The sequence below is a fragment of the Chrysochloris asiatica genome, unplaced genomic scaffold, assembly GCF_000296735.1.
Source record: "Chrysochloris asiatica unplaced genomic scaffold, ChrAsi1.0 scaffold00110, whole genome shotgun sequence".
NCBI classification, from domain to species: Eukaryota; Metazoa; Chordata; class Mammalia; order Afrosoricida; family Chrysochloridae; genus Chrysochloris; species Chrysochloris asiatica.
Window position 1 is genome coordinate 8,627,017 of NW_006408628.1, and position 16,944 is coordinate 8,643,960.

The 16,944-nt window shown below is 39.2% G+C and overlaps 1 protein-coding gene across 1 annotated transcript in view; it reads left to right on the forward strand.

The window, feature by feature from the left end:
- Positions 1-14,267: 14,267 nt before the first annotated feature.
- RQCD1 (RCD1 required for cell differentiation1 homolog (S. pombe)) overlaps positions 14,268-16,944 on the forward strand; it is a 16,746-nt gene continuing 14,069 nt past the window's right edge. Inside the window, exons 1-3 of the mRNA XM_006867864.1 lie at positions 14,268-14,507; positions 15,106-15,221; positions 16,846-16,944. The exon at positions 16,846-16,944 is cut by the window's right edge and continues 5 nt beyond it. Coding sequence (XP_006867926.1) covers positions 14,268-14,507; positions 15,106-15,221; positions 16,846-16,944 — 455 coding nt within the window. The remainder of the gene's footprint in view (positions 14,508-15,105; positions 15,222-16,845) is intronic.

Sequence of the window (16,944 nt, forward strand, 5' to 3'; positions counted from 1 at the left end):
CACAGCACCACACCAGGATTCCATTCTGATATTGGAGCCTTATGTCGTCTTTTCCAAGTCCATTGCCATCTCTCTGTCCTTTCACCTTGCTTCTAAGTGTTTGTGTTTTTATATCTCTTAATTTTATTGTAATTGCCCTAACTTTTTTATTCCCTGTATCAAATTTGGGGCGAAGTATGTTGCAAGGTAAGGTTGCTACTGGCAGGGGAGAAGCAGGTTAAACTGAGGGACGTTTTTGTGATGTTGTCTTCCCCAGGACTTGTACTTTTGAATCACTGAATGACTTTTAGTACCTTTCAGTGACTATCCTATGTTATTTTCAATAATTCATCTTTTGAACAGTTTTTAAAGGTATACCTTAAAAATTGTTGTTGTTGTTGTTAAGTGCCGTCGAGTCGGTTCCCACCCATACCAGCCCTGTACAGGGTTTCCGAGGGTGTAAATCTTTACGGGAGTAGAAAGCCTCATGTTTCTCCCGCGGAGCGGCTGGTAGTTTCAAACTGCTGACCTTAAGGTTCGCAGCCCGATTCGTAACCACTACGCTACCAGAGTGCCTTACCTTAAGAATAGTAAGTATTTAATACAAATTTTTCAGTTAAATTTACATTTATGTAAAAATTGGAACTTTGCATATATACCTACTTGCACCTAGTACACTGTTTGGATCACATTTGTTGTTATGTGCCGTGGAGTAGGTTCAGACTCACAGCGACCCTATACAGGGTTTCCGAGGCTGTAAATCTTTATGGGAGCAGAATGCCTCATCTTTATCCTGCCAAACAGCTGGTAGTTTCGGACTGCTGACCCTGAGGTTAACAGCCCAATTCGTAACCACTACGCTATCAGAGCACCTTTTGAATCACAGAACGGCTCTTAAAGTACCTCTGTTCAACTCATCCACTGGGATATTTGATTAGTGAGGACACTGAGACATAGAAAAGTTAAGTTAACTCTTTCCCTAATTCTTCATATCTTCCATTAGACAGAACTGGGAATTCTGATCTGGGTAAAAGGATAATAATGATGTGTGTCACTTGCTAGAAGATGAGATGAATTAATAATACATGCAACATTGCCCACAATAATCTTATAATCTATGCCACTTAAAATGCTTACGTTTTTCCCAATAATGAGAATTTGTATTTGTGTGTGTACCTTTACCACTTTTTTTAAGTATTAACTAAGTCATCTCTTCAGCAAGGGAGATAGAAAGTACTATCAAAGGAAAATGTGAGCACAAATATTTAGGCTGTTATTTGCTGGAGAGAAACGTTAAGATAAGTTGGGACGACGTATCTTAAATCTTGACTTGTGTTGTTAAAGTGCCATTGAGTCGGTTCCAACTCAGCGGCTCTGTATAGTGTTTCCAAGGCTGTAAATCTTTGGTGGTGGTTTTGTGCCGTGGAGTCAGTTCCAACTCTTAGCGACCCTGTGCAGGGTTTCTGAGGCTGTAAATCTTTACAGGAGCAGAAAGCCTCATCTTTCTCCCACAGAACAGCTGGTAGTTTCCTTGACCTTGAGGTTAGCAGCCCGACTTGTAACCACTATGCTTCCAGAGCTCCTCAGCAACCTTGGATGTTGTTGTTGTTAAGTGCCGTCGAGTCAGTTACAACCCATAGCAACCCTGTATAGGGTTTCTGAGAAGCAGCTGGTGAGCTTGAACCACCGACCTTGCAGTTCAAGTGGCTTTGCAGTTTGGCACATTAACCCACAGCGGCACACCAGGACTTCCTTGTATGGGGCTCCCAAAAAGCGGCTGGTGGGTTTGAACCACTGACTTAACAATCCAATGTTTATTTTTATTATGTTAGAACTGTATAGTAAGACCAGGAGCCCTAGTTAAGCAGCAGTTAAGCACTGAACCCACCAGCTTCTTCCTGGGAGTAAAATGTGGCAGTTTGCTTTTATAAACATTGCTATTGTTAAATGCCATGGAGTAGGTTCCCACTCATATTGACCCTATGTAGCATAGGGCTTAGGAATCAGGCTGTGAATCACAAGGTCAGCAGTTCGAAACTACCAGCTGCTCTGTGGGAGAAAGATGAGGCTTTCTGCTCCCATAAGGATTTGCAGCCTTGGAAACCCTGTACAGGGTTGCTATGGGTCGGAACCAACTCCACAGCATATAACAACAACATGGTTTCCTTGAACAGCTGGTGGGTTTGAACCTCTGACCTTGCAGTTCAAACCGATCTATCTTACGGTGTTAATCCTACAGTGCCACACCAGAACTCCTCTTAAAGATTGTTGTTGTTGTTAAGTGCCTTTAAGTAGGTTCCAACTCATAGAGATCCTGTATGGGGTTTCTGAGGAGCAGCTGGTAAGTGTGGACTGCTGACCTTGCAGTTCAAACTGACCTTGCAATCCAGCACATTATCCCACAGTGCCACACCAGAACACCTCGTAAAGATTACAGCCTTGGAAATCTTTTGAGGCAGTACTATAGGGTTGCTATAAGTTTGATTTTACTGTAGTTGAAAACATTAAATAGAACAGCAAATTAGTGACTGGCTAGGTTCATTCCCTGGTTAATGATTTCCTTCCAAACTTTATTAGTTCTGTCTCCGAAAAATAACAATTGGCTTTATATATATTGTGGAGGTTGCTTCAGTTTAAAAAAAAGAAACTACAAATTTTCACTTGCGTAGCTTCTTGTTTGTAGCCGTTTCTGTATTACATTTAGCAAAACTTTACTTGCATGGGATATCAAAGAGATTGTCCAATGATTTCCACATTCTGTTGGGTCACTACTCTTTGCAATGGGCACAAATATGGATCTCTTCCAATCAGTCGGCCAGATAGTTGTCTTCCAAATTTCTTGGCAGAGAGGAATGAGTGCCTCCTGTGCCGCCTCACTTTCTTGAAATATTTCAATTTTTATTCCATCAATTCCTGGTACTTTGTTCTTTGCCAATTCCTTCAATGCATCTTGGACTTCCTCCTTCAGTATCATTGCCTCTTGATCATATGCTACCTATTGAAACCATTGAACATGAACCATTTCCTTTTGGTACAGTGACTCTGTGTATTCCTTCGATCTTCTCTTGATGCTTTCTGCATCATTCAATAATTTGCCCAGTGAATCTCTTAATAACGAAAGTCGAGGCTTGAATTTTTTCTTCAGTTCCCCCAGCTTGAGAAATGTTGAGCGTGTTCTTCCTTTTTGGTTTTCTGATTCCAGATCTTTGCACATTTTGTTATAATAATTGCTTTTGTCCTTGAGCTGATCTTTGAAATTTTCTGTTCAGCTCTTGGACCTCCTTATTTTTCCCCTCTGCTTTAGCATCTCTATCCTGGAAAGCAAGTTTCAGTGTCTCTTCTGACATACATTTTGACCTTTTCCTTCTTTCTTGTCTTCTCAGTGACTTTTTGCTTTCTTTCTATATGATGTTCTTGATGTCATCCCACAACTCTTCTGGTCTTCAGTCTTTACTGTTTAATATATCAAATCTGTTCTTCAGGTGATCTCTAAATTCAGGTGGGATATAGTCAAGGTCATATTTTGGCTCTCATGGACTTGTTTCCATTTTCTTCAGCTTCAATTTGAATTTGCATATGAGTAATTGATGGTCTGTTCCACAGTCTGCCCCTGGCCTTGTTTTGACTGATGATACGGAACTTTTCCATCATCTCTTTCTGCAGATGTAGTCAACTTCATTTCTGTGTATTCCATCTGGTGAGGTTCATGTGTATAGTCATCTCTTATGCTGTCTAAAGAAGGTATTTGAAATGAACAAATCATTGGTTTTGCAGAATTCTATTATGCGTTCTCCAGCATCATTTCTATTACCAAGGCCATATTTTCCAACCACTGATCCTTCCTTTTTGCTCCCAACCTGTGCATTGCAATCACCAGTAATGATCAATACATCTTGATTGCATGTTTGATCAATTTCAGATTGAAGAAGTTGATAGAATTCTTCTATTTCATCCTGATTGGCTTTAGTAGTTGATGCATAAATTTGAATAATAGTGGTATTAACTGGGCTTCCCTGTAGGCGCATAGATATTATCCTATCATAGACAGCATTGTACCTCATGGCTGATATGTTCTTTTTGACAGCGAATGCAACAACATTCCTCTTCAATTTGTCATTACCGGCATAGTAAACCATGTGGTTGTTAGATTCAAAATGGCCAATACCAGTCCATTTCAGCTCACTAATGCCTAAGATACAGGTCTTTATGCATTCAATTTCATTTTTGACAATTTACAGTTTTTCCAGATTCATACTTCATAAATTACATGTTCCGATTTTCAAAGGATGTTTACAGCCATTTCTCTTCATTTTGAGTTGTGCCCCATCAGCAAATGAAGGTCTCGCAGGCTTTACTCCGTATGCGTCATCACGGTCAACTCTAATTTGAGGAGGCAACTCTTCCCCAGTTGCATTTTGAGTGCCTTCCAACCTTAGTAGCTCATTTTCTGGCACTATATCTGACAGTGTTTCTCTGCTTTTCATAAGGTTTTCAGTGACTAAAGATTCAGAAATAGTTCGTCACCTTTCTTCCTAGTCTGTCTTTGTCTGGAAGCTCATCTGAAACATGTCCACCATGGGTGACCCTGCTGGTATTTAAAATGCCGGTGGCATAGCTTCCAGAATCATAGCAACTCAGAAACCACCACAGTACAACAAACTGACAGATGCGTGGTGGCCATTTGGTTTTAAGTGGAAACTGTCTTTTTAAATTTTGAGGAGATATTTGCACATACATAGTAGAACCCTCCAGGGGAGGGGGCAGGGTGTCCATTCTCTCAGGCATCCCCTCTAGTCACCAGAATGGAGGTGCGCAAGAAACCAAAAAGGAGATGTCAAAAAAAAGAATGTCCACACCTGTATCTCTGTCAATCATACATTGACAGAGAACTTCCAGAGGTTCAATCCGGATTCAGAAGAGGCTGTGGAACAAGGGATATCATTGCTGATGTCTAGTGGATCTTGGCTGAAAGCAGAGAATATCAGAAAGATGTTTACCTGTGCTTTATTGACTATGCAAAGGCTTTCGATTGTGTGGATTATGACCAGCTATGGAAGTATGAGTATTCCAGAACACTTAATTGTGTTCATGAGGAATCTGTACTTGGACCAAGAGGCAGTTGTTCGAACAGAACATGGAAACACTGAATGTTTTACATTGTAAAAAGGTGTGTGACAGGGTTGTATTCTTTCACCATACTTACTCAACCTGTATGCTGAGCAAGTAATCCGAGAAGCTGGGTTCTATGAAGAAAAATGTGGCATCAGGTTTGGAGGAAGACTCATTAACAACCTGCAATATGGAGATGATACAACCTTGCTTGCTGAAAGTGAAGAGGACTTAAAATATTTCCTGATGAAGATCAGAGCGCAGCCTTCAGTATGGATTACATCTCACTGTAAAGAAAACAAAAATCCCCACCACTGGAACAATAAACAACATTATTTTCAATGGAGAAAAGATTGAATTTGTCTAGGACTTCATTCTTCTTGGATCAACTGTCAACACTCAAGGAAGCAGAAGTAAAGAAATCAAACGACGTTTTGTATTAGGCAAATCTGTTACACAGACCTTTTTAAAGTATTGAAGAGCAAAGATGTCAGCTTGAGGACTAAGGTGTGCCTGACCCAAGCCATGGTATTTTCAATAACAATATGCATGCGAAAGCTGGACAATGAATAAGCAAGACCGTAGAAGAATTGATGCTTTTGCATTATGGTGTTGGAGGAGAATATTGAAAGTGCCATGGGTTGCCAAAAGAACCAGTAGATCCGTTTTGGAAGAAGCTAGAGTGCTCCTTGGCCAAACTTTGTTTCTCATACTTCAGACATATATTGTCAGGAGTGACAATGGAGAAGGATATCATATTTGGCAAGGTGGAGGGTCAGTGAAAAAGAGGAAGACCCCCACCCCCAACAAAATGGATTGGCCAAGTGGCAGCATCGATGGACTCAAGCAAAAGTAGTGAGGTTGGCCCAGGATCGGGCAGTGTTTCGTTTTGCTGTGCATAACGTTGCTGTAGGTCAGTACTGACTTGATGGCTCCTAACAACAACAACCAGCATCTTGTTTAATGAATGTTAGTGATGTGAAACACCAAAGGTTAAGTCTTTAGGAGATGCATCTGTTAACCATTGTCTGTCTTTCCCTCACTTTCTACCTGGTTATTTCATATACTTTGTTGAAGCTGTGATGGGCTCCCAGAAGTCCTCTGAACACTGTACACTGAAGGGTCTCCTCCCATTTCTCTCACTCAGTGTTTAAGCAGCTTGCTTAACTTCTCTTTTTCTCATCCATCTTCAAAAAGTTTCTTGGAAAATATTCTGGTCCTTATTTTACAAAGGTATGAGGATAATTAATTTAATAAGGCGCCTTGGTAGAGCCCTGGGTTGTGTTGGACTATTAACCCAGTGAGGTCTGTGGTTTGATTGAACGTACCAGCCACTCTGCAGGACAAAGATGAGGTAGTCTGCCTCTGTAAAGGTTTACAGCCTTTGAAACCCTGTGGAGCAGGGTTGCTATTTTAAACTAATTTAATACTTTAGGCGTAATTTAGAAAGTTTTTTTTTCTTGGAATAGCATCATAATGTTGATAACCCAAAACCACTTGTTGACTTATATCCTTGGGATAATAATTCCTAATTATCTAAGTCTGTAGTTAAGAGCTATGGCGTTAGTTCCAACTCATAGTGACCCTGTATAGGATTTTCAAGGAGCAGCTAGTGGGTTTGAACTGTTGACCTTGTGGTTAGCAGTCCAGTGCTTATCCTACAGTGCTATACCAAGACTCTAAGCCTGTTATTAACATTTTTTTCACTGTTACACATTTCATTGGTAGGAAAACCTATTACTATTTTAGCCTTGAACATAAAGTATTGATATCAATGTTTTAACTTACTCAAAAGGAGAAATGTCATATTTAAGATAATTTGTAATTATCTTTCTCCTTGTCATATTAAGTGGTAAGATCTTTCAGACATAAACCACTAACTATCAATACTTTGTATTTGTGATTCTTGGAGTTAGCTGTTAGTGAGTGGAGTTAGCTGTTGGTCTAAAATTTTATCCTGTATTAAGGTTTATTGAAAGAAAAAGGTGCTGCTTGAACTATTTAATCCGTGTGTTGTTGTGTTTTGTTAAGTTCAGTCAAGTCAGTTCCAACCCATAGCAACCTTGTATTGATTTCCGAGGAGCTGCAGGTGAGTTTGAACCACAGACTTTGGAATTCAAATTCATCTTTCGATCCTGTGTGTATCCTACAGCGCCACACCCATATTTAGGCTTTAAAGCACAGAAAAGGGGAGACAAACTACGACTAAATTTTGGTAATGTAAATATCATAAGGTTTTCATTTTAAACATCTAATGAAAGGACTGTTGATTTTAAAGTTCTTTATTGATTTTTTTCAGTCACAGAGACATTGGCACTTCGATCCTATAGACCTTATAGAGGAAGACTAGAGTTTATATCTAATTCTGTTGTGCACTAGCTGTATGACCTTAAGTATATTTAACCTGACTCTGTTTCTTTTTAGAATTTTGAAAATTAAATGAAGTAATCAACAGTGCCTGTTGCATAGTATGCTAAGAAATAAATGCTCTGTAGTTTTCACATGATCCTTAAAGATATCTAGGGCGCAAAATTGATTAACTTGTGCTCTCGTCATTAGTATACTGATGTGGCTTTGTAGGATAAGCACTGGACTACTATCATAGTGCATACAAGTTTGGCTTCTAGCCGAAAGGTCAGCAGTTCAAACCTACCAGTTGCTCTGCAGGAGAAAAATGATCCTTTTCTGCTCCTACAAAGATTTCCAGCCTCAGAAGCCCCATACAGGGTCGTTTTAAGTCAGAACCCATCCACTGGCACACAATCGCAAGGTCAGCGATTCAGTGTCCCACTAACTGCTCCTTGGAAACAGTGGTTAGAACCCACCAGAGACTCCATGGGAGAAAGGTGAGGCATTCTGCTTTGGTAAAGATTTGCAGCTTTGAAAATCTTAGGGAGTAGTTCTCTCTGTATCAGTCAAAATTGACTTGACTGTAGTGTCTTTAAGGAGCTCTGGTAGCATAGTGGTTACGAATTGGGCTGTGAACCTCACGGTCAGCAGTTCGAAACTACCAGCTGTTCCAAGAGAGAAAGATGAGGCTTTCTGCTCCCATAAAGATTTACAGCCTCAGAAACCCTGTACCAGGGTAGCTATGAGTCGGAACTGACTCCCTGGTACATCACAACAACAATAGTATCTTTGAGTTCTTTTGGAGGAATTATTAATAATTTTTAATTAGGTCGTCTCCAGTAGGGAGGTCATAGATTAGTTTAGTTATCTGCCACTGGGCAATATGTGCTACTGGGTTGAGTTTTCTTTCTGCCAGATCCTCAGAAATGTATTGTTGTTAAGTGCCACCATGTGGGTTCCAACTAACAACATCCCTGTATAGGGTTTCTGAGAAGCAACTGGTAGATTTGAACTACCGACCCTGCAGTTTACAGTTCTAGTGCTTATCCACACCAGAACTAAATCTAAAGGATTGTAGTATGTGGACTAGAAATCTTAAGACGTGATGTTTAAATAGAGTGCATGCAGTTCTTAGGAAATCCACTCATAGTTTCTCAGCACTTATAAAATAAGGTAATAACCACCTTGTTGCGATCATTAAATGGAACCATGTTAATAAAGTTTTTCGAAGTACAGTATGACTCTCTCTCTCCCCTCACATTCGCCATCCCTTCCTTCACTTCCCAACTCCCCCTTTTTTATATATGATATATAATAAAGATGATATACCAAAATTTATACCAAAAAGATTTTTTTTTAATAGCTTGGGACTAAGAAAAAAGTACAGTTTGATCCTTAATTTTGTCATCTTATCTGTGCACTCTCACTGAATTAAACATTAGATGTAAGAACTTAAATTATAAAGTTAAAAGAAGAAAATGCAGGTCTTTTAGATCAAGGAACAGGGGATGAGTATTCTACCAAAACCAAGAGTTCAGATTATAGAAAAGTATTGCTGGATAAGAATATATAAATGTAAGAATACATACATTCCTGTTCACTACACAATAAATACCATTACCAGAGTCTGGAGGACGATTCTTGCAATGTCTAAAATAGATGAAGGATTTGCATTCAGAATATATAAGGAGCTCCTACAGATTAATAAGGAAACAGTATAGAAAATAAGCAAATGACATGCATGGGCATATCTGAGAACAGGGAGATTAAAATGCAAGCAAGTAAATGGGTATTTTGTTAAAACTCACCATAAAACAAATAAATCATAACAAATAAAACAATGAGATAACATCCATTAGACTATTACGAAATAAAAAAGAGAAAAATAGGTTTGCTAAGTGGGTAACAATATAGGAAGATGGAACCTTCATTTACTGTTAATCTAGAAGTACCACGAAAATTAAGCATCCCCACTTTTTAAGCATAAATCTTAGAAACATTTTCACATTGTTTCACAAGAAGATATTTATAAATATGTTCATCATCATGTTCGCTAATCAGGGAATGTCATTCTGTTATTGTGAGCCATTAAGTTGATTCCAACTCATAGAGATCCTGTAGAATAGATTAGTGCTGCCCTATAAGGTTTACAGAGTCCTGGTGTGACGCTGTGGGCTAATGCGTCAGACTGCAAAGTCAGTGGTTCAAGCTCACCAACTGCTCCTTGGAAACCCTATACAGGGTCGCTGTGGGTCAGAATCGACTCAATGGCACTTAACAACAACAACAAATAGGATTTATGGAATCCTGGTGTGACACTGTTTCCCACCCCTTTTTATAAAGACATAAGATTTCAGATTATTCTGTTTTGGTTAAAAATGTGCCTATAAGACTCTTGGGATCCAGAAACATACATTTAATGTTTTTATAAGCATCAAGATTTAGTGATTTAGAGTTGTGCTTTGATGTTATTTTTAGGAATGATGTTCAGAATAGTTTATCAATACCTAACCCAAAATGTGTGACACCCACTGTAGGATAAGCACTGAACTGCAAGGTCAGTGATTCAAACTCACCAGCCGTTCCTCAGAAACTTTATATAGGGTTTCTGTGGGTCAGAACTGACTTGATGGCACTGAACAATAACAACTACCCAAAATGTAAGAATATTTTCCATGTGTATTCCAAAATAACAACTCCAGTGTGTGTGTTATAGAATTGCTTGTTAGTGTGTATGTGTTTGGTTGCTATCACTAGCTGAATTATGCCCCTGTCTGAGCTGTCATACTTTGACATGGAGAATGATGTCAAACTATTTTACCAGCTTACCTATTTAAAATAAGGGCTGTTAAGTGACTTGTCATCTGAATAAATAAAGAATCCTCTCAACATCTATGATCCTGTTCCTGGTGCTGATTGCTCTTTCATGTTCTGCTGAACTAACAGCAGTAACAGTTTAATTTTTGTCTGAGATTTTTATAGATTCACTCTCTCTTGCATTGTCTAGGGCTCATAAGTTGCTTATTAAAAACTCACTTTTAGATCAAACCTACTCTTTCAGGTAGATGAGGAACTACATAGCAATACAGTGAAGAACATGGGTTTTGTTGCTAGACTGCCTGGGTTCAAATACTGGCTTTAAGTGTAATAAGATCAAATCCTGCCAATTCTGTTTTGAATATCTTCTCTTTGCTTCAGTTCCCTTATCTATAAAATATTTAAGACAGTAATTGACGTAGAATATGCATTGTATGCTAGCTCCCATTTTTATTTTTTAAAGTAACTATTAACTACATGACAGATGTGTTTGTTTAGTGGGGTTACGCTAACTCTTGCTTTTAAATTGGAGATGAAATTCAACAAGGATGATGAACAGAAGTTTCCCTACCCCAGATACTTTGTGGCACCAAAATTCCCTTGCTTATTCTCTGTGGCTATCCTCCTCTTTTATGACTATAGAACTCATGGTACCTACCTGGTGCCCATGATGAACCACTTGACATCCCTAGCTCTCTTAGGACTGAAGTCCCATGCAGGCTGCAAAGGGAAAAGCAGTCCTGTATCATATTGTTGCTTTAGGAGCCTTTGATTCCTTGAGGAATATCATTGATAGAGGTTACAGGACCACTATTAGCAGATGACTCTAAGTCACACTGAAGACTTGAGCTGCTTGGTATTCTTGACAGAATGAACCACAAGTCCATTTAGTAGTACTTTACTAAATGGACTAGAATACCATGCATCCCATTTAGTAGTAGAGTACTACTAAATGGACTTGTGGTTCATTCTGTCAAGCAAGTGAAATAATAAACATCAAACTAAAAGCTTATAATTAAGCTTCCATTTATAGAAGAATATTATTCTATTGGGGTAAAATAAGTTTGAGTCCATTTCAGAATCCCTCTTAGAGTTCATGCACATCAAAAAAAAGAGTTGTCCTTATTGTTCCTCTTTCTGTTGCATCATAGTGTAGTAGGAACATAAAACTGTGAGAAACTAATACCGTTCAGGAAAGCTTAAAGATACCCAACTTCAAAACTGGGTGAATAGAGCAAGCTAATTCCTCTGAGCATCTGTGATCTTATCTGCAAGTGTAGGACACCCCATTTGTTTATTTTCTGTCTACCTACTAATTATTTTCTGTCTACCTGCTAAGTACAAGATCAGAGGTTCAAAACCACCAGCCACTCCGTGAAAATCCTTTGGGCCTTGGTTCAGTGCTGTTAGATAAGCACTGGACTGCTAACTGCAAGGCCAGCAGTTCAAACCCAACAGCTGCTCTTAGAAAACCTATACAGGATTACTATGAGTCAAAACTGATTCAGTAGCACAGAAGAACAAGTTTATAGTTTAGGTAGAATTCAGTCAGAAAATATTGGGCATTGGGATAGACATCACCATGCATTTGTCAGGACTTTAGAGCTCCAAGTAACAGTGGCAATCATTTTCCTAGCCTGACATCTTTGCTTCTTGTTGTTGTGAAATGCCATCAAGTTGGTTCTGACTCATAGCGACCCTGTGTAGGGTTTCCAAAGTGTGGCTAGTGAGTTTGAACCGCTGATTGTGGCTCACACCGACATTGTAGTCCAGTGCTTTATCCCACAGCACCACACCAGGACTCCTAAGAATAATTAAGGAACCTACAACAGTTCAAAAGGATCTCTGGTGGCATAGTGGTTACGAATCGGGCTGCTCATCTCAAGATCAGCAGTTTGAAACTACCAGTGGTTCTGCAGGAGAAACATGAGGCTTTCTGCTCCGGTAAAGATTTACAGCCTCAGAAACCCTATGCAGGGTCTCTATGAGTTGGAATCGACTTGATGGCACTTAAGGGAGTCCTAGTGTAGCGCTGTGGTTAATGCACCCGACTGCAAAGCCATTGGAACTTGCACGGTTGGCAGTTCAAGCTCACCAGCTGCTCCTCAAAAACCCTATACAGGGTCACTATGGGTCGGAACAGACTTGACAGCACTTAACAACAACTACAACGGCAGTTCAAGCTTACCATTCGCTCCTAGGAAACCCTGTACCGGGTTGCTGTGGGTTGGAACTGACTCAACGACACTAACAAACAACAACCAAGGTTACAAGATTTTTGTCAGGTGTGAGGAATTAAATGATCAAGTTTTATGGGAATATTGTGAGTCGGCATTTAACAACAAACAACAAGAATTGTGATTGTTTAGCATAGTCTACATTTTGTTATTTTATATTATGCCTACATGAGTAATAAATGAATGGTTCTTAAATATGCAGAAATGTGGTAAATTTAAGAATTACGAGGATGTGGAGCTTTTCCAGATGACTTCTTTGGAGGGAATACCATAATTACTGGAGAGGAGCTAGTAGTAGATTTGTTGTTTTATGTCGTGAAGTCGATTCCAACTCACAGCAGTGCAGGGTTTCCAAGGCTGTAAACCTGTACGAGAGCAGAAAACCTCATCTTTCTCCTGCAGAATGGCTGGTAGTTTAGAACTGCTGACCTTGAGGTTAGCAGCCTGATTCGTAACCCCTATGCTACCAGAGAAGTAGATGGGGGGGGGGGTTAAGTTTAAATTTATGAAGGAGGTTTTATTGTATAAATGGAAAATAAGTAATCTCCTAGATCTACGATCTTAGAGGTAACTTAACTGTTAGCAGTTTATTGTATGTCCTAGAAATATATGTGAACATAAGAATATATGTGTATATATTAATGGAAATATTATATATAAGTCCTGGTGTGGCACTATAAATACTGGACTGCTAAGTACAAGGTCAGAGGTTCAAAACCACCAGCCACTCCTTGAAAACCCTATATCTGGTTGCTGTAGATCAAAACTGTGACTCATATATTCATTCTGCATGTTTTGAAAAGTTTTTTAGACTTCATAGTGTTGTACCAATAGATTTGACCAGCCCTATACAGTGTTGCAATGGGTCAGAACCGGCTCAACGGCAATTAACAACAACAACATATTGATAGTTTGAAGTCCTGGTGTGGCACTGTGGGCTAATGTGCAGGACTGCAAAGTTGTTTGAATCACAGGTTGGTGGTTCAGGCTCACCAGCCACTCCTTGGAAACCCTATACAGGGTTGCTATGGGTTGGAACCGACTCGACAGCACCTAACAACAACAACGTATTGATAGTTTAACAAGCTCTGGTAGTGTAGTGGTTGAGTTGGGCTTCTAATCTCAAGATCAGCAGTTTGAAACTACTAGTAGTAGTTCTGTAGAAGGATGAGGCTTTCTGTTCCTGTAAAGATTTACAGCCTCAAAAACCCTATACAGGGTTGCTAGGCTTTAGAACCCACCACGGCACATAACAACAACCACCTCCACCATATTGATAGATTGAACTGCAAGGTCGGCAGTTCAAACTGACCAGCCGCTCCTTGGAAACCCTATACAGGGCCATTATGAGTTGGAACTGATTTGGCAACATGAGTCCTGGTGTGGCACTGTGGGTTAATGCACCAGACTGCAAAGCTGTTTGAACTGTGAGGTCAGCGGTTCAATCTCACCAGCTTTTCCTCAGAAACCCTATACAGGGTCGCTATGGGTCGGAATTGACTTGACAGCCCTTAACAACAACAACAACAACATATTGATAGTAGATATTTATTACTTCAAGTTTTCTGCTTTTAGAATAGTATGTCTTCAGTTCAGCCTAAGTATACCTTTAGGATAATTTCCTAGATCTGAAATTATAAAATCAACGGGTATATACATTTTAGATTTTTGGTAGATTACTGCCAAAGAGGTTGAAATACTTAAGCTTATGTATTTGAAAGAGTTTACCCAGTGTTATTTGGAAAAAATATTCCTAAATTCCTGTTGTAGAATAAGATGACTTGGTTTTACTTTAATGAAACTTACTTGTATACACTCTTTTCTTTCACCTTTAAGCCTGTGCCTACGGCACTGGCTCAAGTGGATAGAGAAAAGATCTATCAGTGGATCAATGAGCTGTCCAGTCCTGAGACAAGGGAAAATGCTTTGCTGGAGCTAAGTAAGAAGCGAGAGTCTGTTCCCGACCTGGCCCCCATGCTGTGGCATTCCTTTGGTACTATTGCAGCACTTTTGCAGGTGGGTATGTGTTTAGTAGCAGTTCAGTTTTGTTCTTTACACTTTTGTTTATGTATCTCTTTGCCCAAATGATTTTGAACAATTTAGGAGGATGGGTCTTTAAATTTTAGCATTCATAAGAACCTGTTTTAGAAAAATCTAAGGTGTTTGTTAAAACACAGGTTCTAGGATCCTACCTAAAATTTACTTATTTTTGGGTGGGCCCTAAAATCTGTATTTTTAACCAGCTGTTTTACCACTATAACTTCAAAGAGGAATGCTGACCAAAGGAATAGTTAGAAAAATATACGGATCTCTGAAGTGAAAGCCTCAGCAGATGCAGGGTGTAAGAACTGTAGGTGAACACAGTTGTCTCCATAGACATGTTTGTCAAGTATGTTTGTAATGCAAGAATAAGAGCATTGTTTATTTCTCAGGAAATTTTTTTTTTTTTTTTACCTATTTTACCTCTTTGATGGCTCAGTTCTTAGAGAGCTGAAATGTGTCCGTTCTCTCCCCCCCGCGCCATTTTTTGGGTTAATGTTTGCATTAGGAATCAATGTATTAATTTTTAATTTAATTATTCCTTTTTCATCGGATGCTGATTTTCATTTTTTAGGAAATTGTAAATATTTATCCATCTATCAATCCACCCACCTTGACAGCACACCAGTCGAACAGAGTTTGCAATGCTCTGGCATTATTGCAGTGTGTGGCATCACACCCAGAAACCAGGTAAAAACTGTGGGTAGGTTTTACATTAAATTTGGTCCTAAGTTCTCTAGTGTTGAGGATAGTGATGTGAAGTGGGTTACAAGTATGTGTGTATCAACGGGAGTTCTGTTTACTTTTAACTCATTCATAGCAATGAACTTTAAAAAGGATCTGTGTTCACCTCTCAGGAAAGGCAATTATGCATCAGGTATACAATTTCTTCTCCCTCTTAAACTCACAATAGGTATCACTAAGCTGTGTGTAAGGCACAATTCATGGCACATAGTAGGAGTTTAGTAAATATTTTAATGCAATGCTTTTTCCCCACTAATCCCAGATTTTACCTCAGAATCCTTAACACAGAGTTTGAGGTAGCCTCTGTAGTGGGTGGAAATTGATATGTGCGCTGAGATGTTTTTGCCATCCTGCCATATCTGAAAAATTAAGAAAAGGAAAATCAATTTAGGAATCTACTTTTAAGCCCTTGAGACACTTAATAGTCATTTCCTTAAAGACTTTCCTCTCTGTAAAGTTCCCTTATAAAATCTTGGTGTCAGGCTGGGCACTGACCTTTTTGAGCTTAGGGAAATTACCAATATTACTTTTAAGCGCTAAAGAAAAAATACAAAAGTGCTTTGATTGTTAAAAATCTTGGGTGTTGAGGTGTAACTAATAATATAAAGTAATAGATCAGTTTCCATGGTACCTGACACACAGCTGCAGGTTGAATTGGTTTTAGAATACTTAGTGTATCAGAAATGCCGTCATTGAAGAAAAGTGTGTATTTAAGCATAACAGATAAATCTAGCTTTGTTTTGTTGTTTCTGAGTAAAAGTTACTTTGACTGTACCTGTGACTATTGTGGTTAAGTGCCTTTGAGTTCATTCCAACTCATAGCGACCCTACATAGGATTTCCAAAGCTGCATATCTTTGTGGGAGCAGAAAGCTTCATCTTCTTTGTAGCATGAACCACAGACCTTGTAATTTACATTAGTCATAAATTAGGTAAGAGAGAGATCTAGGAAAATTTCTTGAGCAGTTAATGTTGTTGTTGTTGAGCAATTAATGTTGTTGTTGTTGAGTGCTGTCGAGTCAGTTCCGACTCATAGCGAACCTATATAGGGTTTTCAAGGAGCAGCTTGTGGTTCAAACACCTTACAGTCCAGCGCATTAACCCATAGCACCAAACTAGGATGACCTAGTTTGTTTCATCTACAGTTGAATTGTAAAGTATTATATTTTGAAGATACTTGGTGCTGGTTACAGGGAAATTGACTTATTCTCTTAACCATTGGCCTAATGCAGGGTTTTTTAACCCTAGTGTTGAGATTTTTGACTAAATAGGTCTTTGTTGTAGTCAGGCAAGAAGAAGGGGGCTGACCTGTGTGTGGAAGGATATTTAGCAGCATTCTTGACCTCTATCTACTGGATGCCAATGGCACCCCTTCAGTTGTATCAATCAAAAATGTTTTCAGGTATTTTCACACCACTGGTCTGAACTCATGACCAGTAGCATTCTTTTTTCCTAAGAACTCTGATCTGGAGATGTTTCAGGCCTTACAGAATTAACCACCCAGAAATCTGAATGTTCAAGATATTAGAAATCAGCTCTGAGCACTGAATGTGATTGTTTTTTTCTTCCAGGTCAGCATTTCTTGCAGCACATATCCCCTTGTTTTTGTACCCCTTTTTGCACACTGTCAGCAAGACACGTCCCTTTGAATATCTTCGGCTCACCAGCCT